Here is a 27166-nt window from a genome sequence, read left to right on the forward strand (position 1 = left end):
AAAAAAAATAAATCCCCAAATCCCTGCTGAAAAAAAGAAAAACAGCTTAAACTGGTTTGCTGGTCTTATAATGTGGTCAGGCTGGTCTGTATTGTGGAGAGGTTTTGGGGACCAAAACTGGGGAGCAGACTTGACCTAATTTCATTTAAATTATTTAAATAATTTAAAACACTAAAATGTTCTTAGCAGGTATTTGCAAAATCGATTTCATTATTAACATTAAAATGCAAGAATAATATTCAGTAAACTGCATAGACAGAACATGGAAGAGTTAGCTGGGTACAAATAGTGCGTTTTCTTTAGGACAGTTTTGTCTTGTCGCAACAATATTTTCCGCGCCTCATTTTACAGATGTAGCCTAGTCTAGCTTTATTGCTACTTCCATCCAGGGAGAGGCTGTTAAGTTTAAGTTTTCACAGAAGAGAGTTGTTTGTCACAAGCAGGACGTCAGCACAGATGCGCACCTGACCTCAAACACCTGTCGCTTGACGCTTACATTTATTTGCTCTCTCATTTCATGAGTGGATCTTGTTGAAATCTCATTTAAATGTGATTACTGCATTATAATCGTCATCTTGACGTCATGATGACACAGTGGAGAGGAGGAGAAGAGAGGAGAAGCATTCTGCATGTTAGGCTATGTACGCGAAAGTGTTGGTCCACTAGCAGATTTCTACGTGAGCAGCATCTTCTGATGTCCGAGAGGGTTAAGAGCGCGAGCGGCGTGCTCACTCCTACAGCATTACATCACTCAGCGGTCCCGAGGTGCGAACCGAGCACTAGGTGGCATCCTAGATGAGTAGCCTACGGATCTGCGTCTCTCTTCAGTCGAGACATCCAGTCAGCGGTGGCGGGTGTCTCAGGGAACAGTCCCGCGCTCGCTCCCAAACACAATGCGCAGGTGACAAGAAGCGGCTTCCAGGAGTTCGTCTCTGACCCGTGCCGGCTCGAGGACTAGATCAGCGCTGACTTCGCTGTCCGCAGCGTCGCAGGAAGATGCTCGGCCTCACCCCACAAGTCCATGGCTAAATCATTAGGGGTACTCTGGAGAAACAGGTGTCGGGGAAGTGACGTCACGAGCCTCGGAAACCGGAGGTGTGCGCTTCGGAGAGCAAGATGGCAGCGAAATCCGACGGTCGGGGGGTCGTCACCGGTTTCGCCCAGCTGCACAACCTGGACGAGACGGTGGGGGGCTGCGAGGACGACCCGCGGCAGGGCAGCTCCTTCCACATCTGCCACTGCTGCAACACCTCGTCGTGCTACTGGGGCTGCCGGAGCGCCTGTCTGCGTTACCTCCTGGGCAAGGGGAGAGACGCCAGGCGGCCACTTCACGTCAGGCGGCCACCTTACGAGAAGCGCCTGTGGTTGGACTGCCTGTGGATCGTCCTCGCGCTCCTCGTCTTCTTCTGGGACGTGGGGACTGACTTGTGGCTCGCGCTCGACTACTACGTCAAGCAGGACTACCTCTGGTTCGGACTCACACTGTTCTTCGTGCTGGTGCCGTCGGTGCTGGTCCAGATCCTGAGCTTCAGGTGGTTCGTGCAGGATTACACGGGTGGCGGCTTGGGCTCCGTGGAGGGTCTCAGCTGCAGCCTTGGCCCAGGGGTGCACGGCAGGGCCAGATGCTGTCGCTTGTCCGTGTGGATCTGGCAGACGCTCATACACATCCTTCAGATGGGACAAGTGTGGAGGTAAGCGTCCCGTAGCCCGGTGTAACCCGTGCAGAGCAGAGCGGATGCGAGTCTCGCTCAAAGCGCGCGCGTTCCGTGGCATCAGTGCGCGCTGAAAGTACAGTGCGTTACTGAGGTGAGTCTCACAGTGCATCTGAGGATTCATTCTGAGAGCGCTGGCGAGACGGGCATCGGGTTTCTCAGGCTCCCCGTGCCTCCCTCAGGAACGACATCCCTCCTTCCTGCGCTCGATATCATCGACACAATTCTTTGATCTTTCGCTCTTTATCATCACAGGTGCAGTGCGTTTTAACGCAGTCAGTACAGTGTGTGCTCTCTCAAGTGAGGAATATTTGTGACGCGTGCGGGGAATATCGTCCGTGACATATAGTACTTAATGTCTGATCCACTAGAAATGATGCGACAGTTTTTTTTTCTTTCTGCAGCAGACAGACGCAGTGGCCGCATTCACGTCTGTGTGGAGGCGTTCAGTTTAGCCGGACGATTTAGATTCCAATAATTATTCATGTCTGCTCGTGTTTTCTTTTCTTTACACGATGTGATTATTGCTTAAAGATCAGGGTCTCTGTCATCAGCGGCTCACAGTTGGCATGATGTCATCGCTTTAAAGGTGCTACAGCATCTCACGCGAGCGCGCGCACTCTCTCTACGCGTGTGTATAAAATAAATTCCTTCTCATCTTTCATATAGTAACAATGCGGCCGTCTGGATGCATTTACCAAAATAAATGTAGTTAAGTCTTTCTTAAAAGCCAAATTAAACGCCAGTTTTGTATATTACGATACGTTAAACAATACTCTGCATTGACTAAGGTTTTAAGTTGATTTATAGTTGATAAATATGTATTGTAATATTTATTATACAGTAGGCTACGAAGGTCTAGGGATAACTGAGATCTAGAACTGACCCCGTCGAATCCTGACGTTGATTTTCTGCCGTTGCTATGCAACCAGATACGAGTTAAAAGCTTTTCTTCTCACGCGTCCGTTTAGAAAATCAAGAATATTTGAATATTCAGGCGAACAACACCCGAGTGACTGGCACTGCTGAGATTGTGAAGTGTGCAACCGGTGGACCCTGAACTGTCCCATAATGCCACAGGAGCAAGTGTCAGATTCATAAAGGAAAAAAAAGGCAGAGAACTGTGAAATGTGCAGCTATTTTTTATTTATGTATTTATTTATTTATTATAGTGCTAACGGTACCAAGACATCTATTCATTGCGATTAACGTGTACTTTTTTTTATCATATAGGTCAAAGTATTACACAATTCCAATGTCAAGAATTAAGATCTTAAGTAAATTCAATACCAATATTTGTATAAGCTACAGCTAAAGTGAAAAAGGCCATGTTTAGCTATCTGGATGAAAGTTTTTTGCTGTATTTATTTATTTATTTTAATATCATTTGGGTCTTTAAAGATGTGACTGAGCAATCCTAGTAACACAAAACAGTTTCTGCTTCATTGTGCAATGAGTGCAAGACCTTAATATAATGGAAAGGCAGTTTAATGTTGAATGCTCAGCGTTGTATCATCTTAAAAAAGAGCAGCCTAGCTTTAAAGTGCTGGTGGAAATGGGTTAGAAGTCAACATCAAAGAAGTCTCTTTTGGCTCCTTTTATGACTGTGTGAATAAGGTACTCGTATTTAGATTTATACTTAGACATACATTGAACTACTGTGTACCTGTGTGCATATTCATATTTTAATGCTCATTTTATTGCATCCGTCAATTCTTATTGATTTGTACCCAGAAACTTCTGAGGCCACACTGACTTCACCTTTCAAACTGAACCAATGATGTTCACACCAAGTCACACAAAACACAATTTCTATGTGAAAACACACAAAAAATCTGTCTTTACAGAAGCTCCTGACTGTTGGGCAGATCCTTTTGCCAAAAACTTTAGAAATTGTGCATTTTAAGAAAGTGCATGAGACATTTCTCACTTGGTTGTTTATTTATTCATGCTTGGCACGAGAGCCTGATGATGTCTTTGTTGGCTTGGGTAAATAGTCTGACGCGGCAGCTCCACTGCCAAGACCTCGAGCCTTTCTCAATCGTCTTGACTTGAGAGTTAGTCAGTGCAAGCGTCTTGAAAGATAAATGAAAAATGATGGTCAATTAAGCAGCCTAGGGCACTGGTTGTGTACTTTGTTTAGCTCTTGGCATTAATATGGCTGTTTAGTTAGGGGAATTTTGTGAAAACGAGTACAGCTCAGAATTTTTACTCCCAGCACGATGCCATGTATCTCTACTGTTTAATTTGTAAAATTCAAAATCACTATATATTTTTTTAAATAAATATATCACAAATTACCATGTCCATAAAAGCACAACTGTTTCCATCGCTGATAATAATAAGAAATGTTTCCTAAGCAGCAGATCTGCATATTAGAATGATTTCTAAAGGAATCAATTGACACTGGAGACTGGAGTATGCTGAAAATCCAACTTTGCCTTTCCAGAATTACATTACATTATACATTTGAAAGTATATAAAAAAATAAAAAATAAAAGTTCTTTAAAATGTGATAATATTTCACAATATTACTGCTTTTTTTATCAAATAAGTGCAGCCTTGGTGAGACTTAGAGACTTATTTTAAAAATATACAAAAAAATGTTACTGACCCCAAATTTTTAAACAGTAGTTTTTTTTTTCCGTTTTTTTTGTTTTTTTTTGTAGCATGTTTATAGTCTTTAATGATAGATTCAATTAATTTAATAAATGAAGAATGATTTTAGAGCATGAGATAAAAAATAACATATTTATAGTTTGGTGTTGATGAAGATCTACTTGAGCTTTACAAAAATGCCTGGGCAATACTTTAATCCACTCCTTCCCTTCTGTTTTAAGGCACTTCCTATGTCTCATTAATTTTATGGTGCTGTCTGTGTAAAATCATTGCTTTGCTGCTCTGTCCTCCCCATCCACTAGTTAAAGTCATAATATGCACTTTCCTTTTCTCTCCCTCGCTGCCTGTTTTCCCTTTTACATAAATCTCGACTTGACCTCCATTTCTGTCAAGGAAACTGGAGCATCTGTCGGCCTTCCCATTATTGGAGATTTTCCCCCCTATGTGTGACGTTTAGAGCAGCAGCCCTCCCTCCATACTCCATCACCTCTAGGATGCTCACCGTCCCCATTCTCTCCTGTTTGCCCTCTCAGTGTCACACCTCTCACAGGGATCAGGTATATAGTCAGCTACTATACAGTATATATTAGATGTTTGAGACTGAGTGCTTGGAATGGCAGTTTAAATTGGGTTTAAAGTGCACCGACAACTTGTCTTGAGGAAATATCACACAGTAAATGACAAGAAAGCTATTCATTAAAACACAAGGGTCAAAGGCATGACACTCATTTTTGTCTCTGCTCTTTAAATGAATAATACATGGATACAATAATCCATGTATTATTCACAACACTAATCCAAAGAGTAGATTTCTAATATTTGCATTAAACTGAATTTCAAAGCGTTTTTTCCTCTTCTTTATCATGGACAAGCATTCTGTCATTGACCCACAAACACTCAAACAGATACAAATAACCTGGTTTTTAGTGCTGGGTAGTAAAAAGGGGTGCCTATTATTTTTAAGCACCTCTTAAGATGCCACTTTATTGTCCAACTTCCTCCTCAAGAGCTTTGTATGAGTAAACAGCCTCACAGTTTAGCGAGTACTGAAGACCCAGCAGCGAGTATGGGCTAATGAATGCGTTACACTGCTGATGTCTTCAGATGTGCTTACAGTAAACACTACTCGGCTGTTATTCACAGCGACCTTGCAAGCATTGTAGAACACTCTCAGTGAGAGTCTGGGCATCCTCTAAGACCAGCCACACTCCATGAATTCATTTACACACTTAAACACAGGCTAGCTAGAATATGCAATCGTTTCATATAGATCTGTTGTGGAGTTTGCATGCATGTAGGTTGTGTGTAATATAGGTAAGCAAGTGTGTTTGATAAATTGTCACAGCTTGTGTGTTAAGGACAGTTGGGTGGAGAGACTGACATGATGCAGTCATGCTGGAATCAGTCCAGCTGACAAAAGCCAAATGCACAATGTAATGTTATGACTAATTGGTGAGTGTTTTGGCTTGTTAGCGTGTTGGTGTGAAGACCACTGGGTAATTTATGTGTGTTTCTGTCATCTTGGCAGTAAATTGTAATGACTAATTTGTGAGTGTGTTAACAGATTGGACCACAGAGTGCTATGAATAATCTGAATGTGTTTGATCACACCAGCTGGGTTTACGATTATGATCTTGACCTACAGTATGTAGAATAGAGTATTTATTTGTGTGTGTTTTTAAATGTATACTACTGTTCCTCAACCAGAGCTTTCTGTCTTCTTGTGTTTAGCTTGTAGGGCTGTGCTCAATGTATTGATACGACAATGTATCGTCATAAAGCCTACTACTTCTTGATACATGTTGATTCTGCAGCATGTGCACAGTAAATGCATTAGTAGTTAAAGAAGAAGATTTCTATTTCAAATAAGTGCTGATATTTTGCTTTCTATTTATCAAAGAATCCTGAAAAAAAATCAGTTTCCATAAAAATATTACAACATTGAGAATAAGAAGAAATCTTTCTTGAGCAGAAAAATCAGCATATTATAATGATTTTTGAAGGACCATGTGACACTGAAAAATGGAGTAATGCTGCTAAAAAAATTCAGCTTTGAATCAAAAGAAAAATTCAAAATTTTAAATATATTAAAAAAGAAAACAGTTCTTTTAAATGTATTTTGATACAATACACTAAAACAATATTATTGTGAAATATAACTGTTTTTGCTGTAATTTTGATCAAATACATGCAGACTTGGTGAGCACGAGAGCACACACTTCTTAAAAAAAAGGATTTTTTTATATTTATATAAATTAACTTTATTTCAAATAGTTTGCTAGTGAAAGCTTAAATGTTGTTTTTCTCTCTGTGTGTACCTGGCAGTCAGTGGTAGCATCTATCTCTTATCTTATCACTCAATGTGTATGTGATGACAGACGGATGAGTCCCCTGAGGCCTGAGAAAGAGAGAGACAACCATCAGCTTGTGCGCCTACCAGTCAGCCATTAACCATTATCCATCACACGCTGACCCACAGCTGCCCCTCCACACACAAACACACAAACACACAAACACACACTCACTCACTCACTCACTCACTCACTCACACACATAGGCGTACACGTATAGGTATATGTAGACAATTTTCTTCAATGTACCAAATGTTTGGGAATCCACGATCCAGAAATAAAACCTTGAGGTTCCAGTAGCAAAAAGATCATCAGAAATTGTGTTTCTTCAACACAGCTTTCATCCGCTTATGTAACTATTCATACCATGCTTATAAGAGTCAGTGGAACAGAGGACGGTTTAGGACTGTCCTCACAGTCACCAGCTTATAAACATAAATCTACTCATTCGCTGTGAGATTGTTAAAATTAGAACATGCAAAGCAAGATTGAACTGTGAGCGGCTTACAACAGTATTAAATCGTATGATATGCTGAGAGCGAGCAGTTTTACATGTTCTATAAGCATTTGCCATTAAATCAGAAAAGAAAAAAATATTGAATATTTTCATAGCAATCCTGTTATTCAGATAATCATATCTATGACTGCTGGTATTTCTTCATTATGCAAAAAAAACAAAACAAAGACCTCACTCTCTTTGTGACCTGTCTGAGACGAGTGTCTGTAAAATGCACTCGATGGAGTGTGTTAAATGCTGATTTATTTAGCCACGATGAAAGAGTGCTATTTATACAGCCAGGAAGAAAGAAGCTCTGATTATAATTCAGATGAGAAGGAGTCTGCTGCAGGCTGTCAGCATAAAACGAGCAGTTGTGTTATTGCAGGATTTGTAACAGTTTTCTGTCTACATCTGAGCTTGAAACCTGCTGTGGAGAAGTCTTGATCCAGAGCAGTCACCTTTGACCTCAGGGCTGTGTCGATATGGGCTGGTTGTGGTTGCATGCATCATGCAAAAAATTATTGCTTTTTTATGTTTATCAAATCACTGTAGAATGAGTTTTTATTACAGGAGTTCAAACCATAAGCACTTAATATTGAGTAACTTTTTTTCATTTTAAGCTCATTACTGATGGTTTTGTCTTTTTTTTGCTCTACCAATGAAAATAGTGGAAGCCTCAAGAGAAGTAATCATTGCAGTAGTGGTGTTTCATTCCTAAATGAGTCATTGTTTTAAACAAATCGTTTAAGTGAACAATTCAATGACTGTCACCACTAGCGGCATAAAGTCACCAATGAAGTCCCTACCAGTAATGCACAGACAATAGTGATCACTGTTTCTTTTCTCGCTATGCACTTTTTGTTCCACAATAGAATGAAAAGTGATAGCAATATAATGTAATTGTTATTCTATTTACTGACATTTATACATATGCAAATGCAGGAGACTGGAAACCCAAGCTCATGTGAACTTTGTTCACTTTAGTTTAACTTTAATTTGTGTCACGTGAAAACCATATTGTAACTCTTCGGAATCTGGATTAGATTGCATAATTTTACATTTTAGATGTATCATACGATTCATTACTTTTCTAAAGAAGACGCTGCAGAGTGTGACATCATGTTACGCCATTGCAGTGTCTATTTCACTTAGTCAAAGTCTGCCCGTGTCTGTGGTTTCAACAGTTTCTACAGTAAGACACTTTTGAAAATACTTGACTAACATTATGACTGCAAAAAAGGTGCCATCTTCCATTGGGTTCTTCCAGTGAATGTATCATGTATCAACAACTCATGGACAGAACTTAGTCCAACCATACATTTGTATTTTTTTGATAATATATATATATATATATATATATATATATTGTGACGGGGTAAAGAAGCACACGACACGAGAGTCAAGGTAAGTTCGCCGAAGGGTGGATTTTATTAAGGTGGTGTAGGGAAAAATAGCCAACGTGAGGGGTTTCCGGTGCTCAGTGCTCAGCCTTCTCTTCCTCCTTTGGTGCGCAGTGCTGTGTGGGTCCGTGAGGTCCGTGTCCTTAGCGGGCTGGCGGTCACACGCTGCTGTCTGGAGGGGAAACACAGAGAATTGTTAGCTGAGTCATCTGGAGACATCTCTCACCCCTGTGTTCGATGACGCTGCTTATAAAGCCCGGTTCTGATGGGCTGCAGGTGTGACCGCTCAGCCTGTAATGAGCAGGTACAGGTGTGTCTGCTCTGTTTCCACGGCAACGCTGATGAGAGCTCGGGCCACGCGTCACAATATATATATATATATATATATATATATATATAAAGATCTGTCAATGCTTCTGTTACATTGTGACTTTAAGAGCTTTGACTTCTGAGTGGCCTCATATCACTGAAAGCTACTGAATCAAGAGACCTGTTTGAAATGCTCTCCTTCCCCCAGCAATGGAGTGGACTAACCCTTTTTGATAGTGCATTACATCTGGACAGTTCCCCTCAGAAGCAATGTCCTCCTGCTAAAACTGACCTAGTTTTAATGGAGAGCATTGCAGTGACCATTCAAGCTGATAGTGTTTAAATGCAATGCCCTCCAACCATACTCACTGCTCTCCACTCATGTGTATTAACTCATGCCAGAAGCGTCCACTTCCTCTCTTTCTTTTCTTGCCCAGATCTCACTGGATCACACAATTTTTTTTCTAGTGCATCTCTTTTGCGCTGTGTTTTTCTTACACTCTGTGCATGTGTTGGGGGAGATGTTTTTGGATGTAATCTCACACATTCCCAGATGTTGACATAATGCAGCAGCCAAGGCTGTCAGAGGAAGTCCTCATGCACCAGTGTGACAAGTTTTCATTCAGTCCTTATATGAATAGTAATACTTTATAAGGATAGTTCACCCAAAAAAGAGAGGTTTGTCATCATTTACTCAATGTTGTATGACCTTTTTCTTCTGTGGAACAGAAAATGAGAATGTCTGAGCTTCTTTTTTTCCTTAAAATGGAAATGAGTGTGGCTGTGTCAAGCTTAAAAAATGGACAAATAAGTAAATCAATCAAATAAAAGCATATTCTTGTCTCATTAAGCCTTATGATGTATTTGTAGGGGGAACAGACTTAAAAATTAAGGAGTTGTTCATTTTATTGATAGATGACAGTCACTATTAACATGCAGCTTTAAATATTTTCTTTTTGTTCCAGTGAAGAAAGAAAATTTCATACAGGTTCAGTGTTGTTAGCGTTAATTAAAACTTATTTTTTTTAAAAATCACTTCATTGATTTAAAGCTGAAATAAAATAAAAAGAAAATTAGAAAAGTTTAAGTAAATGTAAAAATAAAAATAAATTAAATCTAAATAGAAATCATTTAAAAATAAGCACTAATAAAACTGAAATAATACTAAAATAACACTGTCCAGGTTTAAGAAGTCATGTGAGTGAGTAGCATAATTATCATTTTTGGGTGAATTATGTAATAATCTTCATAAAATCTCAGTTTTACTCCACTTCTCACACAATACCGACTGAAAATCACTCATGAGAGTGAAGATTACCATCAGGAGACTATTTACTTAACCTTAATACTTGCTGCTATGACACCTCCTCCGCTTCCTCCACCTCCTCTTTCTTTCTCCCGTTTTGTTTTCCTGTCAAACGAGCATGCAGACGCGTACACCTACAAACTCTCATCCCGTGTTTTCTTCCTCACTGCCTTCACTCTCCCCCTCCCTGTGCTTGTTTCTAGCGGGTGCTGTGAGGCGATGACAGTTGTATTAGCAGTCGATTGTGAGGTCACTCTCACTCAGCTCCACCGAGACACAGCGGTACAGCAGAGAAGCAAAGCAGAAACAAGAGAGAAAGATATCCAACAACAGACAGCGTTTCCTCATTGCTTGCATTGTTTTTCATGACTTCTTGTTGACCAGTTTTAGCACACAGATCATTTCATTTGATAATTGGGACAGTGACAACAATATCATTGTTTTTTTTCCTGCTGATGAATTTATTCAAAAAGTCTATAACAAGCAGGTTTTAAATTTCGGAATAAAAAGAGGTAAAAAAAATGTCAGGATCCCGATATCTTTAGAAAAATCTTCATTAAAAGCATGAAATTTGTAAAATTCTTGAAACAAACTTTTCTACTGGGAATAATTATAAAAAAACAGGAAATGATGTCATTGAGAGGGCCCCGCAGCAGTCCACCTTGACTGTGTATGTTCATTAATCAGTCTCTTATTCTGTTCTCAGTTTAATGTTCAGTTTTAGCTAAAGTTTTAGTAATTTTGTTGTATGTTTTTGTATGTTTATGTAAGGAAAATATCTGACCTGGGAGTTTGTTGGTCAGTGAATATAATATATTCATGGAGAAATACTATATAATAATTGTCCATCCAGCATCGAGATTTTCAATTCAAATATGAAAGGGATCCAGCTTCCGGCTCTAATTCAACATTTATTTAAATGAACTGAAAGTGCAGATGGAGATACACAGTATTAGACCATTCCCTTGCTGCAAGCTATTTCATAAAACAATGAGGACAAAATCAGCTGTGACGAAGTCCCCACCGTGAATGACAGTTATGGTAGATGAACATCTGGGAGGTCTCCTGGCATATCTTTTGGGAATCCTGTAACTGCACACAAATACAACAGTTTTGGCTGAAGAAACAGCATGAAAATGAGATTCCAATCCAAGAAGACTGACCTGTCTGTGCTGCCCCATGTAAGGAAAGCTGTGTTAGGGATTCCCCTCATCACTAACACAGGCCTCTACTCAACGTGACTCACATCGAGGTGCCAATCATGGCATCAAAGACAGCGAGGCACCCAGAGCTCCCGACAGAGGAGGACACAGTCTGTTAATCCTACACTATGAATAGACTGATGAGAAGCCTCCTTTGGGAATGCTGGATCCTTTGGGGGAAAACTCTGGGCCTGAGTTTATGGGCTGTTGAATGTTTGCAATACATATTGAACAGATGGTGCAGTTTGGTTGACAGTGGGGCACTTCGTCCTAGTTGAGAATTTAAATTCCCACATATCGGTAAAAACTGCTGTTCCCAATTCACAATGCCTCTTTTATGGGTGCATTCACATCCTTATGACCTTTATACGTATAGCTAACGTGATGTTTTCCTCCTTGACAGGTTGGACATCATTGTGCACACATGTGTTATACCAGAGGCATCATGCACCAGTTTTACTGAGGCAGTTCTGGATCAATTGGTGCTGAAGTTCAGATAAAACATGAACACTAAAATAATAATATGCATTTTTGTTTAAAAAAAATCATTCAACATAATATTGTATAATGAATATTACAATATTTTGAATTAGATATTTTTTGTATTTTAACTTTATTTTGTTGTTATTTATACACACACACACAAATGAAAAATGTCTGTATAGTTTTTTTTAAATTAACTTTAGTTTGTTTGGTTTTAGTTCAATTCATTAGTAACCTATCATGCAAAATTCACTTTTAAATGTTGTTTGAACATAATTGTGTGTTGTTTGTACACAACCACCCTATAATGATAAAAATCCACAAATTATTGCTTTTTAATCCCCATGAATCTCAAGCAGTGTCTCAGAACAAGCCGTTCGCAGAATCTGTTAAGTGTGATGTCACATTTTACAGGCCCCACCCACAACTGTTGACGAACAGTACCTTATTAGCAGAGACCCCGCCCTGAGTAAGCCGCAAACAATCCGTCATGTCTATCTTCACACTAGAGTATTTAAAAGCAGCATTCAAGCAAGAATAATAGGTGCCCTTTAACATTATCATTAGTAACATATTTCCTATCAGACACTTACACATACACTTAATATTCACATAAAGGTTGGACCTGATTAGACATGCAAATGGATGGATTCTACTATACTTAATAAAGTCTTTTTAACCTCAAATAATTGTAATATGTAACTTAAACTCTCAGGAGACACGTGCCCCCTCAGTCTGAATGGGTATGAGGTGTGTACTGTACGTGCTTCACCTCTGCACTAAGAAGAGAGAGAAAAAGGCATGAAATCACCTTCTCCCACCGGGAATATTCTGGAACTGTCCTCATCACGGTTACTATACTTTGACACAAGGCCCCTGTGAGGCTGTGGAAGGCTGTTTGTATGGCCCCAGGCTGTGCGGGGAGCTGCTGTATCTCTTGAAACATCACACTCTGCACTCTAATGGAGACATACAGCGAGATTGAGAAGGAGAGGGAGGGAAAAATGGGGAGAGGAGAGAAACGGGGAGTTGACTCTAATGGAACTGAATTAAATTGAGGGCAATACAAAATGAAACTGAGTTACAGTAAACTGAATCAAGGCATAAACATGCACAAGCAACGAAGAGAAAATGAAGAAACTGTTTATTTTCTTCTCTTAATCATCTTTTGTTGGATGCTTTCTCCACTGTTTCTCTGTCATCAAATGTTTCTTCAAGAGCTACTCACTACTCAGTGGATTACAAAGCAACATCAGGATGTCTAGTAAAACATGGTGACTCTGTGGTAAAGCTCAATGAAATCAGCACGGCATCTTCCAAAACAAACTGGTCATTTGTCTAAACTGTCGTGTCGCATTTTTTGTCAATTGTTTTTACCAATTTCAATTCAGTTCAATTCAAAAACACCAGTTAATCATTAAAACTCCACATGATCCATCCAGTCTGAAAGGAGTGAAATTATTTCCTTATGAAATGAATACCTTGTGAAGTCAATAAAATCAGGAACTCACACAAAACAGATGCAATGCCGCATGCAAAACCATAAAACTGATCTGGAGAAGAAATCTTCAAAGAGAACAAACAACACCGATCTCCTTGATCATTTGCGACCCCCTCCCCTCCCCTCCCTGCCTCTGACTCTCACTCTTCTCCCCTAAAAGCAAGAATATCCATAAGCCATGCTATATCTTGTGAATATGTTGTTTTTTCCACTTCATGTTTGGTATCATTTTAAAGGTCTCTGTGTGATTGGTAAAATGGTCTCAATTTCACAGTAGTCACTTGAATTATGAAAACTTTTGTAGAATTGTGTTCTGCTGAGGAAGGGTTGTGTCCCACTCTAGGGTCTGTGAGAATGTTTTCCTTTCCTGGCCAGGTGCAATCCTAGGGTCACGAGAACCTACAACTGATCTGAAGATACATGTGCACATAGGTTAGTTAAGTTTATTCTTTAAAAACACATGATTACTTTGCTGTTAGTGTTTTGTGAACACGATTAGGTGCTTCAGATTTCTGAATGTCGCTGGCTTAACATGGTGTAGCTCTCCTGGTTATAGGAACAAATAAATTTTTGTTATGAGCATGCAGGGTGTAGCTAAGGTATTATAACCACTCTGCATCCTCGGAGTAAATTCGAAACTGACAAGTTTGTGTCCGTGGGTTCACTATCAGCTGAGAGCAATTCCTGTGCGATACCTGGTCTCTAATGAACGAATAATTGAAAGTATGGGATTTCCAGATTACTCAAATATCTAAATTAATAAAAAAAAATCTATATGTGTGATCAGCTTTTGATTAGAAATATTGTTATTTCTTTTGCATTGCATTATACCTTTGACCAGGCCACTGGATTCCACTTTGGATTCTTACAGGTTTATTAATTAACATCAATGTGAAGAGAAAAGCTGTTTTTTTTAAAGAAACAAATCCATAAAGGCGTTTTTACTTAAAACTGTCTCTTCTGAGCAAAAATACCAGTCCATAATCCATAATAACACTTCCTCTAATGATCCCCTGTTGTCCTCTCGCTTCAAAATCCATCAACATATGTGTTATACATTTGTAAACGGTGCTTGATCTGTTTATATTTCTCTCCTGATTCAGATCAGACAACTTTTTTTCACTGAAGAAAGCAATAATTTGGATAGAAGACTGGTTTGAAGTTGAAAACATCTTTATGATGGATCGTTTTCTTAAAAACACAGCTTTTTGCTGATATTAATTGATGTACTTTAGTTGTGTGGATTACTTGTGGATTATTGTAGATGTTTTTATGATGGCACCCATTCACTACAGAGTTCACTACAACATTACAACATTCACCATTGTTGAGTAAGTGACGTAATGCTAAATTTCTCCAGATCTGTGCTTGTGAAGAAACAAACACATCTTGGATGGCCTGAGGTCTGATTAATTTCTGGGTGAACTATTTCTTTAAATGTAATCTTTAGCAAATCTTATAATGAATATCCATCCAATATCATTCTGTTCCATTTTCTAATCTAGCCATGCTTTTGTACTTAATACTTGAGCAAACATTCTTGTGTCCAACTGTTAACAGCTAACAATGTAACACTGAGCCTTGTCAGTTTATGCAAGCATCTGTGATGAGGATCTCTCTCTCCCTGTCTCTCTTGTCTGTTTCTCTCCTTTTGTTGCTGCTTTAAACCCCCTCACACAAATGCACATCATATGGGAATGGGTGCAAACACACGTGCATGCAAATATACTGATATACACACCAAATACAGACCACGGACCAAAAAACAGACTACTGAGACTATGGCTACGTCTGCATTAAAGGGATAGTGCACCAAAAAATGAAAATTCTGTTATTAATTATTAAACCCTCACGTCATTCCAAACCAGTAAGACCTTCTTTCATCTTCAGACCACAAATGTTCGATTAATCATCCAGCCCTACTTCTGGGTTAGTCTCTGCCACCATTCATGAGAGAACTTACAGAACAAAATTATTAATGGCTGCACACGGTTTACATGCATCGTGGTACTCTCGTGAATGGCAGCGGAGACTGACCCAAATGAAATTTGTTGAACAAAGCCATTATTTTTGTTTTCTTTGCGTACAAAATGTATTCATGCAGCTTCATAAAATTAAGGTTGAACCAATGACGTCACATTAACTGTTTTAACAATGCCCTTATTACCTTTCTGGGCCTTGTGCATGGTAATTGAGTTGCTGTCTATGGAAGGTTTAGAAAGCTCTGGGATTTCATCAAAAATATCGTACTCGGTTACTAACGTAACCTCGGTTCCCTGAGATGAGGGAACGAGTACTGCGTAAGCTAGCTTACGCTATGGGAAAAGGTCCCCTTTTCTCGAGAATATGAAGCCAAAAATTATCCTTAATTTTTAAATAATGTAAAACGCAGTGCTGCAGCACAGCAGACCCAAGCGAAGCGGCTCGCGCGCTTATTGGCTGTGCTGCGGCAACTGCAGCAACCTATGGTGAGGCGGCGGAGAGTAACGAACCAATGGGGGCGCTTCGCGCCCATTGGACGTCAGAGCGCGCCAAAATAGGCGTGGCTGGAACTATATAAGCCACCGCTTCACCATAGGGATCAGGTTTTAAATCGACTGAAGCGATCACCCGGTCCGAGCACATAGCACGGCAGGTTACGCAGTACTCGTTCCCTCATCTCAGGGAACCGAGGTTACGTTAGTAACCGAGTACGTTCCCTTTCGAGAGTACTCTCGTACTGCGTAAGCTAGCTTACGCTATGGGAACACAATGTAAAACGCCGTGCGTGCTCGGGAACTTCGACCTGCCACAGCCCAAGGCGAGAGCTCGGGGCTTTATAGCAGGAGAAATCCCAGTCCCAACAGCCAACCTTAGTGAGCTTTATATAGGGAACGAAAAAAGGGGGACGTGATAAGGCTTAGCACGTCTATATAGAAAGTACCCTGGCCTGCAGGGCAGGGACTTGCAGATTATAGAATCTAATAAATGTGGACGGAGAGGCCCAGCCTGCCGCCGCACAGATATCATCCAGTGGTATCCCGCAGGACCACGCCCATGACGAGGCCATACCTCGGGTGGAATGGGCTCTGATGCCGAACGGGCAGTGAAGGCCCTTAGATTTGTAAGCCAGCGAGATAGTGTCTACTATCCATCGCGATAGGCTTTGCTTCGTGGTGGCGAGACCTCGGGTGCGCCCACCAAAGCATATGAAGAGCTGGTCCGACCTCCTGAATAAGGCGGAGCGCGCAATATAGGTTTTAAGAGCCCTGACGGGGCAGATGAAGCTCGCGTTGCTTTCGTCGCTTTGCGAGGAAAGGGCTGACAGCGAGATGACCTGCGCTCTGAACGGTGTTGAGAGCACCTTGGGGACATAACCGTGTCTTGGTCTGAGAATGACTCTGGAGTCATTAGGCCCAAACTCGAGACAGTCAGCGCTTACAGATAGCGCATGTAAATCCCCCACTCGCTTGACTGAGGCCAGAGCCAGTAGAAAAGCGGTTTTGAACGAAAGAAGCTTCATATCGACAGACTGAAGCGGTTCAAAAGGGGGGCCCTTTAAGGGCTCTAGGACCGTGGACAGGTCCCAGGAAGGGATTGAAGGGGGTCGGGGAGGGTTCATCCGACGAGCTCCCTTAAGGAAACGAATGACCAGTTCGTTTTTTCCCAGTGATAGGCCGGCCACCGGAGCATGAGAAGCTGCAATGGCTGCCACATACACTTTGAGCGTAGACGGGGATCTGCCCGCATCTAAACGCTCCTGTAGGAAGGAGAGTATCTCCGACACGTCACATAAGTGAGGGTCTAGGTTCCGTGTCCCGCACCAGGTGGAGAACACTGACCATTTCTGCGCGTATAGGCGCCTGGTTGAGGGCGCTCTGGCTTCCGTAATGGTCTTTAACACTCCCTCAGGGAGGTTCCCGGGTACCCGTTGAGGGGCCATACATGAAGGGCCCAAAGTTCGGGGTGGGGATGCCAGAGCGCGCCCTTCAGCTGCGTGAGGAGATCTTTCCGCAGCGGTATTGGCCATGGGGCTGTACTGGACAGCTGCATCAGCTCGGAGAACCAAGGTTGGGTCGTCCAGAGTGGGGCTACTAGCAGCATAGCACATCTGCTCTTCCTGACCGATCGATGACCTGCGGCAGCATCGCGACCGGTGGGAAGGCATAAAGCGGGCGTCTGGGCCAATCGAGGGCCAGCGCGTCCCTGCTCTTTGAAAAATATATTGGGCAATGAGCGTTGTCTTCTGAGGCGAAGAGGTCGACCTCTGCCCTGCCGAAGATGCTCCACATCAACTGAACCGTCTGTGGGTGAAGAGACCACTCCCCAGGGGGAACATTCGCCCTGGAAAGCATGTCCGGGCCCCGGTTCAGGATGCCAGGTACATGTGCTGCCTTTAGCGAGCGCAGATTGCAATGTGCCCATGTCAGAAGACGCTCGGTCAGGGTGTGCAAGGTTTCTGACCTGACACCACCCTGGCGATTTATGTAGGCCACCACTGACATGCTGTCTGATCTGACCAGAACGTGATGGCCCTTTAAAAATGGGAGGAAAGCTTTCAGGGATAGTTCGACCGCTATCATCTCCAGACAGTTTATGTGTAACAGTCGCTCCGGGCTCGACCAGAGGCCGGAGGCAGACCTGCCCTCGTACAGGGCGCCCCAACCGAGGTTGGATGCATCTGTCGAGACTACTTTCCATTTCGAGACAGCGCCCGTGCTTACGCCTAACTGATACCAGTTGGCTATTTTCCAAGGGGCCAGAGCTGCGATGCAGCCGTGGGTCACCCTGATGCGCGCGCGGCCGGAAATCCAGGCGCGCGCTGGAACACGGTCTCTCAGCCAGCGCTGTAGTGGGCGCATGCGCAGCAGGCCCAGTTTGAGAACCGCAGAGGCTGATGCCATCAGACCTAGCATTTCCTGAAATCGTTTGAGCGGGTAAAGAGACCCGGCTTTGAACGACACGGCTAAATGCTGAATAGTGAGAGCGCGCTGTGACGTCAGACGCGCTGTACATGTCACAGAGTCTATGTCTATCCCCAAAAAGGAAATCCTCTGGCTGGGAGACAGAGCGCTCTTGACAGTGTTGATCGTGAGACCCAGGCATTCTAAATGGCTGAGGATCCAGGATCTGTGTGTCGTCAGTAGTTCCTCGGAATGGGCTAAAACTAGCCAGTCGTCGAGGTAGTTCAATACTCGCACTCCCCGCATTCTCAGGGGTGCGAGAGCGGCATCCATGCACCGCGTAAACGTACGGGGCGCTACGGAGAGGCCGAATGGAAGAACCATGTACTGATAAGTCTGCCCCTCGAAGGCGAATCTCAAGAATGGCCTGTGATGGGGTGCTATTTGAATGTGAAAGTAAGCGTCTTTCAGATCCACTGAGAAAAACCAATCCCTCGGGCGAATTTGCGCGAGTATTTGTTTGGTAGTTAACATTTTGAACGATCGTGTCATAAGCGCTTTGTTCAAACGTCTGAGATCTAGGATGGGTCTGAGACCGCCATCCTTTTTTGGTACGAGGAAGTAGCGGCTGTAAAAGCCTGACTCGCGCTGCGCAGGGGGGACAGTTTCTATCGCACCTTTTGCAAGAAGGTTTATCAGTTCGGCGCGAAGGACGTGTGTCATTTCGCTTTTCACTTTCGTTTCGACCACGGCGCGAAAGCGCGGCGGTCTGCGAGCGAACTGGAGCGAGTAACCTCGTTTTATTATATTCAAAACCCAATCTGATATGCCGGGGATGGCCTGCCATGCAGCGGCTCGTGCGGCTATGGGTTGAATGTGCTTCGGGCACTGGCCGCCTGTTATGAGGGGACCAGTAGCTCGAGTATGCTGTGCTTGTGACACTGTGGTGACAGCGCTTATTTGTAGGGTTGCGCACTGAGAAGTGGGCACGCGCGCTACATTTAGAGCACCTCCGGCGCGAGCGGGAAGGTGGGCATGAAAGGAGACCCGAGTGAGTCTTTGTGACACTTGGGGGAGTGTGTATACATGTAGGGGTGCGTACTGTGTAGTGGGCACACTGCCTACATAGAAAAAGCTCTTTTTGTGCTTTATTGAGGTCGCCGTGAAAACGGCGTTTGTGTGCAGGCGTGCGTGCATTGTAACAGGCTCGTTTACTGCAGTATAGACATCTCCAACCGCCTTTAGTGAGGGGATTGGAGGAAGCATGTGAGGTTTCTTGTGTGGTGGTCCGGCCGCAGCGGGACTTAACCACGGTCTTTTCAGCCCGAAGGTCAGGAGGGCTTCGGAGGCTCGGGGTTCAGCACAATCCTGGGCCGAGGTCCCCGTCTCTCTGGCGGTTTGCGGCTCGTAGAGCGAGAGCGGTGCTGGGTTTTGGTCGCTGGGCGAGACTGTAAGTCTGGCTGCGATGGCTTCGAGGTCTGAGGGGGCGGCGCATTTCTACGGCGTCCCGCAGCAGAGCTAGAGCGTTTCGGCAGGAAGTGTCTCATTGCCTGCGACGTTTTCTGAGCCTCAGTGAAGCGTTCAGCGAAACCCTTAACCGACTGGCCGAAGAGGCCGGAAGGTGAGATAGGAGAGTCGAGAAAGGCGGATTTGTCGGCGTCTTTCATCTCCGTGAGCGTGAGCCAGAGGTGTCGCTCTAAAACAGCGAGGCTTGCCATGCTTCGGCCGATCGCTTGTGCTGTGGTCTTTGTCGCACGCAGGGCTAGATCAGTAGCGCTGCGGAGATCTTTAAAGTCATAGGTATCTGGGGCAGACTCGTCCAGGTTACGGAGAAGTCTGGCCTGAAAAACCTGCAGCACAGCCATGGTGTGTAGAGCCGAAGCGGCTTGACCAGCGGAGGTGTAAGCTCGGCCAGCGAGAGCTGAGGTGGTGCGGCACGGCTTGGATGGATGCACAGGCTTCGACCGCCATCCAGCGGCTGAGGGCGGGCAGAGGTGTGCAGCAATAGCCTCCTCGAGAGGGGGGAGGCTCTCGTAACCGTGGTCTCGGGCGCCGTCGACAGAGGAGAGCGCTGACGAGACAGAAGTCTTCAAGCGTGCGGAGAATGGGGCTTTCCACGACTTCGTGAGTTCATTGTGAACTTCCGGGAAGAAGGGGGCGTTTCTTTGCGGAGGGGCCGAAGGGCGCCCCTGCAGGAACCATTCATCCAGCCTGCTTTTAGCGGGCTCGTCTGGAGGAGACCAGTCGAGCTGAAGGTCGCTGACAGCCCTTGTAAGCACGCGAGTAAGCTCCGCGTCGATATCGGCGCGTTGTCCGGTGCAGCTGGGTGCTGTAGAGGGGGGGGGGTCCGCAATGGAGCCCGACCATTCCTCACTACTGGACGCGGCGAGAGAAAGGCTGTCGTGTCTGTCCTCTTCCGCCTCAGGCGCTCCGAAGGAGAAGGGGGCGCTGGTGAGCAGGGACTGGCGCTGCTCGTCCACGAAGAGGACAGGCGAAGGAGCGAGAGCGGGCGAGGCACGCGGGGAGTGTTCCGGCGTGAGCTCGCGTGTAACAGTATGCTCAGGCATTCTCTGATCGCGGCGTTTGAGAGAGAAGAGGCGGAGCGGGTGGAGCATCGTGGCTGGTTTAAGCTAATCGAGCCCGCAGGGTCGATATAGCCATGTCGTCGCACTCAGGGCAGCCGCCCTTGAAGAGTGCGCTCTCAGCATGCTCGCGGCCCAGGCAGGAGACACAGATGATGTGGCGGTCCTCGCTGGGCAGAGGGCCTCGGCAGGAAGCGCAGGCCCGAGGCATTTGAAACAACGCCTCGAATTCTGGAGGAAAAAAGTGTGATGCAGCGGCAAACACACTAGCTTTGAAAAGGATATAGTCACGCCGGATGGCGCAGCAGGAAGCGAGTGCTGAAGGCGGCGTCGAGATGAAGCACGAGCCGGCGTCCTCAGATCTGCGTTGCAGTGCTATCCCGCTGAGAGGCTTTTCGACGGCGTGTAGAGGCTTCTCCGGAGAAGACAGCGAAGTGCAGGTGAGATCGCTGAAGGAGATGAAATATTTCATCAAAAATATCTTAATTTGTATTGCAAAGATGAACAAAGGTTTTATGGATTTGAAAGGACATGAGGTTGAGTAATTAATGACAAAAACTTTGGGTGAACAATTCCTTTACCTGTAATCTGAATACATTTGAGTCTTTTTTTCTGTGTTTTTACCTTCGGTTAACACCGAGCAGTGGAGGTGACACAGGGACATCAGGGGAAAAAAAAATTACGTTTCTTATATATATGGCTTTCTCTGTAGCTCTGAGTTTTCCCCCCTCTCCCCTGCTCCAGAAAGGTCCCCATCCAGGTGTCCAGCAGAGATACCCCTCAGAAAGTGTTTGAGGGTGATTTTTTTTAGGGATGAGCGCTTAAGACTGTGTGGAGGAGGAGTACGTGGACTGTATTTTCTGCCCACTGTTGGCGTCAGCGACTTTTTCCTGCTCAAAGCTGAGGCGCTTGTTTTCCTGGACTTGTCTTCTTCAATTTGTTCTCAATGTGTCACTCTGAAGGTTTTTTTTTTTTTTTTTTCAGGGACTCTTCTGTTCACCAGAATGTGCAGAGCTTGAAGCAAGTTAGGAAGGATAGCAGTCTAACGTTTCCATCGAGGATCTCTTTATTTGAGAAAAGTGAGGAAAACCTCCCAGTCAAGGCTGTGACTCACTCAGCGTCTCTGGTGTGATAACACATCCGGATTTAATAAATTTAAAAAAAAAAAAAAACTAGGATAATTACATTTTCTGATCAAAGAAAAGGGTGTGTGTGTGTGTGTGTTTGTGTGTATGAGGGGCAATTTGGCTGCATAAGAAGCCTGATTTGATTGACATTTGAAGTTTTAGTAGTTTGTTAATAATATTCTTTCCCTCACATATCTGCCCTAGTTTCTCTCTTTGTTCATGCTTTAAAAGTCCTTCCTCCATTCTCTTCTACACTCCACTGTTGTCTCTATAATAAATGAGGCTGTGAATCGATTGAAGATTGTAATCAAATTAATTGTGATATTTCAGTTAATTATTAAAATTAACAATACATAGGAATATTTGCTGAGAAAAGACCTCACACAAAGAAAAAAACATTCTATTATTCCGGCAGATCAGTAATAGACAAAAAGTTGTTTTGTTTTATTTCCGTTTCATTGTACATAAGTTTTTCACTTGTGTACAGCATACAGTATATAAATCCATTCGTTGTGTTTGAGGTTGACTGAGAGGCTGCTCACATGCATGGACATTTAGGGTTAGGGGTTAGGGTTAATATTCTAATCCACAATTCTACATTTTTATCAGTTTAATGTTTTTCAGTGTCTCACGGCATGAGCACTGTGTTTTTATGAATGCTGCGTGTCAAGTTTAATACTGGCAAGTCAGTCCACTTCTGTTGCACTCTGTCTGTATAGCTGTTTTTCAACATAAGAATACATCACATGTCCTGTTTATTGGCCTGGTGCATTTATCCTTTTTTCTGTTCCTTGGGAAAAGTGGATTTCTTTTTGCTGTCGCATAACTCTTTAAGTAATAATGCAGAAACTTCTTAGGCTTCATGCAAAAGCAACACATTTTGGTGTATTTATTACTTCTATTTGTGTACAGTCAGTAAATATAACTATTTTAAGTTCAAAGCTACAGTTTAGTTTTGCTTGTAGATTTATTTTAATGTAAATGTGATTCACCTCGTAAATTAGATTTTATAATGAGTAACTTTGAAATAATTCACAGCCAGTGATCACTTTTATAATTTATGGCTATGATTAAAAGAAATTCTCAGTGTATTAACCTAGAAAAGAAAAAAAAACTTTTTCACTAGAGCCACAGCCGTTATGCAGCAGAAACTCTGTCAGTGTCAAAGCACAAAGGGAGCCTGCTACACTGCTCTTTTGCTGCCATGTGTGCAACGTGGGCTTATTGTGCATTTAGTGCATTGCATAACAAAAGGAATGAAATCAATAATGTGTTTTTAGCGTGGGACATGTACCTATATAAATACAATATATATTAAATTAAACTAAATTTATGCATTTAGCAGACGCTTTTATCCAAAGCGACTTACAGTGCATTCAGGCTATCAATTTTTACCTATTATATATACACTCACCTAAAGGATTATTATGAACACCTGTTCAATTTCTCATTAATGCAATTATCTAATCAACCAATCACATGGCAGTTGCTTCAATGCATTTAGGGGTGTGGTCCTGGTCAAGACGATCTCCTGAACTCCAAACTGAATGTCAGAATGGGAAAGAAAGGTGATTTAAGCAATTTTGAGCGTGGCATGGTTGTTGGTGCCGGACGGGCCGGTTTGAGTATTTCACAATCTGCTCAGTTACTGGGATTTTCACGCACAACCATTTCTAGGGTTAACAAACAATGGTGTGAAAAGGGAAAAACATCGAGTATGCGGCAGTCCTGTGGGCGAAAATGGCTTGTTGATGCTAGAGGTCAGAGGAGAATGGGCCGACTGATTCAAGCTGATAGAAGAGCAACTTTGACTGAAATAACCACTCGTTACAACCGAGGTATGCAGCAAAGCATTTGTGAAGCCACAACACGAACAACCATGAGGCGGATGGGCTACAACAGCAGAAGACCCCACCGGGTACCACTCATCTCCACTACAAATAGGAAAAAGAGGCTACAATTTGCACAAGCTCACCAAAATTGGACAGTTGAAGACTGGAAAAATGTTGCCTGGTCTGATGAGTCTCGATTTATGTTGAGACATTCAGATGGTAGAGTCAGAATTTGGCGTAAACAGAATGAGAACATGGATCCATCATGCCTTGTTACCACTGTGCAGGCTGCTGGTGGTGGTGTAATGGTGTGGGGGATGTTTTCTTGCCACACTTTAGGCCCATTAGTACCAATTGGGCATCGTTTAAATGCCACGGGCTACCTGAGCATTGTTTCTGACCATGTCCATCCCTTTATGACCACCATGTACCCATCCTCTGATGGCTACTTCCAGCAGGATAATGCACCATGTCACAAAGCTCGAATCATTTCAAATTGGTTTCTTGAACATGACAATGAGTTCACTGTACTAAAATGGCCCCCACATTCACCAGATCTCAACCATATAGAGCATTTTTTGGATGTGGTGGAACGGGAGCTTCGTGCCCTGGATGTGCATACCACAAATCTCCATCAACTGCAAGATGCTATCCTATCAATATGGGCCAACATTTCTAAAGAATGCTTTCAGCACCTTGTTGAATCAATGCCACGTAGAATTAAGGCAGTTCTGAAGGCGAAAGGGGGTCAAACACAGTATTAGTATGGTGTTCCTAATAATCCTTTAGGTGAGTGTATATATATATCAATAGCCACCCACTTTAGTCGGTCTGACCCCAGCATGACCCAACTTGTTTCCAAGTCATACACACAATGGCGTAAACACCAGACTGTGTTAAATAGACCCAGACAGATATGTATTTGTTTGTGTAGTGAAGTGAAATTGGCTGTCAATGCACGTTTGGATAGGCACACATACATAAAAGCTGCCGTTGTGACTCACTGTGAATCATAGGCCATCATGTAGGTGGACAAGCCAGCAGGAAATTATAATGTAATCCACCTTAAAATAGTGGGAGGCGGCCTACTACCTGCAGTATATATATACACAATATGATGATGTGTTAAAAACCTTTTCCTGCTGCCTCTCGGATCCTTTTTCTGGGGAGCAAGCAAAAATCCTCTGTGTATATTTGTATGAACACCTGACCCGTAACGTCTGTGTTCCAGCATTAGTAAGTGTTTCTGATATAATACATCTGTCTGTGTGACTCACACAGGGAACACTGAGATGGCCAGTCTGTGTGAGTGGAATCATAATGTTTTGACAGGGAGCATGTTTGGCGCACGCTCACTTCTTTTATGCTGGAACAGAACGTGGTTGACTAATGGAATTGGACGTGGGTGATTGATGATCCAGAAGGCTTTGTCAATGCTGTTTACTTGACCTTTTCCTCCTTCTCTCTTCTGTTTCTGTTTCTCTCTTTCCTCTTATCTGTATTGATGTTCATTAAACTGTGTTTTCTAGTCACTATAGCCCTTCAGCCTATAACCCCTATTTCTTCTTATTTTATGTCTTTTCCTTTCTCTCATTATTTGTTTCTTTCTAACTGTCTCATTTGCTTTGTCTTTGTAACTCCAGGATTTTTTTTTTTACACCTGTATTAAAGACCCAATTAAATAAATTTTTATGCCTTTCAAGTGTTTTAGCTTTATGCTGATCTGTATGCTAATGTACCTAATGATATTTAATAAATATACTAATTAAAAATGTTCTTATCCTACACTACACAAATTACCAGTACCTGCACTACTGACTAGCAGCTAGCAGGTAACAAATCATGTTCATGACTGTGCTAAAGGCACCCGAACGTCCTTTTTCAGTAGGGAAAAAGTCACCACAGGAAAGAAAATTGCACTTATGGGTGATGAAATATTTGTTTTTGTTCGCTTTTTGGTCATGCAATCACAGGTGGTCAAAACCTGATGATAGTTGGGAAACGTGAGATAAAATCATATTTGCTAAAGCAACCATGCCATTTTAGCTGAATTCTGAAGTCTTTGTGCTCTTCTTTTGTGATGTGTGTTTCACAGGACTCATACACATGAGCTCTACATCACAAGTGCAGTGCTGTACCGGGTTTACCTCATCAGAAAAGCCATAGATATGGAGCTGGTTAAATGATGCAAATGCCAAAATGTGTCAGTTTGCAAAACATGCACTATGGTAAAAGTCTCTCGAGGTCAAAACATATATTGTACAAGGAACCATCCAAAAAGTCCTAAAAACAACAAAGGATCCTGCTAGTACTCATAGATATAGAGTAAAAGGGAATCCACTGTGTTCATGTCTATTTCTGGAGGTATCCATCTCTGTCTCTGTGAGTGTCTATAAATATCTATCGTAAATATCTCTGTCTGTATGAGTGTTGAACACTAAAGGATCTTTTTATGAATTAAATGAAAACTCCACAAGTCCTTGGAACTCAGTCATTCAGGGGATGTGTTTGTGTATGTGTGTGTGTGAGAGAGAGAGAGAGAGAGAGTTAGAGCGCTTGTATGTCTGAATGTGTCACATTAGCTGTGAGATACTGTCAGATTATTAGTGATCCACGGGATACAACAATGCAAATGGTTCCAAATGACTCAACACTAGGTTGCCCCGCCCACTGTGAAATGTTCAGTTATGTAAAACTTGAGTTTAGCTAGAGAATGATTTTAGCTAGATGTTCACCCTTACATGTAAACACAAACATAAGCAAAATACAAGTGGCTTTTACCATTACCATACCATTACTATTGTGAAAATTTTTAGCACAAACACACATTTATACCAATATGGAGTGCCACAGGAATAATGTATTTTTGTAGGCCAACTCAGAAGTTAACATCACCTTGGCCATAGCAATAAGATATTTACATTGATTTTTGGATAATTGTGACCAACAAAAGTTTATTATTCTTATTCTAAGCTAAAAATGGTCTCTTTATTTAAAATCTACAGAATACCCTGTTTTAAAAAAAAGCATAGAGGTATGTTTCTAAGCATGGCAGCTGGTTTGAGCTGGTCTAAGCTAGTCTTTAGCTGGTCCGGGGCTGGTTATTAGCTGGAGCAGTTGATCAACCTGCTTAGGACCAGCACATGACCAGCGTAAACCAGCTCATCACCTGCTAAGGACCAACTAAGGACCAGCTTAAACCAGCTCAAACCAGCTTCCATGCTTCAAAACTACCTAACCAGCATGTGCTGTTTTTTTCAAAAGGGTAGTTTGCAAGAGCATGATTATAAACCCACCCGGGCTGTAAAAAGGGGACTAGTGAGTAGATAAGTTTTCCTGTTTGGTGTGATGAGGTTTAAT

At 42.8% G+C, this 27166-nt stretch overlaps 1 protein-coding gene across 1 annotated transcript in view; it reads left to right on the forward strand.

Moving 5' to 3' along the window:
• Window positions 1–841: 841 nt before the first annotated feature.
• The window catches only part of LOC132106929 (XK-related protein 6), a 55515-nt gene continuing 29190 nt past the window's right edge, over window positions 842–27166 (forward strand). Inside the window, exon 1 of the mRNA XM_059513026.1 lies at window positions 842–1691. Within this exon, the coding sequence (XP_059369009.1) occupies window positions 1117–1691 (575 nt within the window). The 5' untranslated portion in view covers window positions 842–1116. The remainder of the gene's footprint in view (window positions 1692–27166) is intronic.

This window comes from Carassius carassius, chromosome 27 (genome assembly GCF_963082965.1).
Source record: "Carassius carassius chromosome 27, fCarCar2.1, whole genome shotgun sequence".
Lineage (NCBI taxonomy): Eukaryota > Metazoa > Chordata > Actinopteri > Cypriniformes > Cyprinidae > Carassius > Carassius carassius.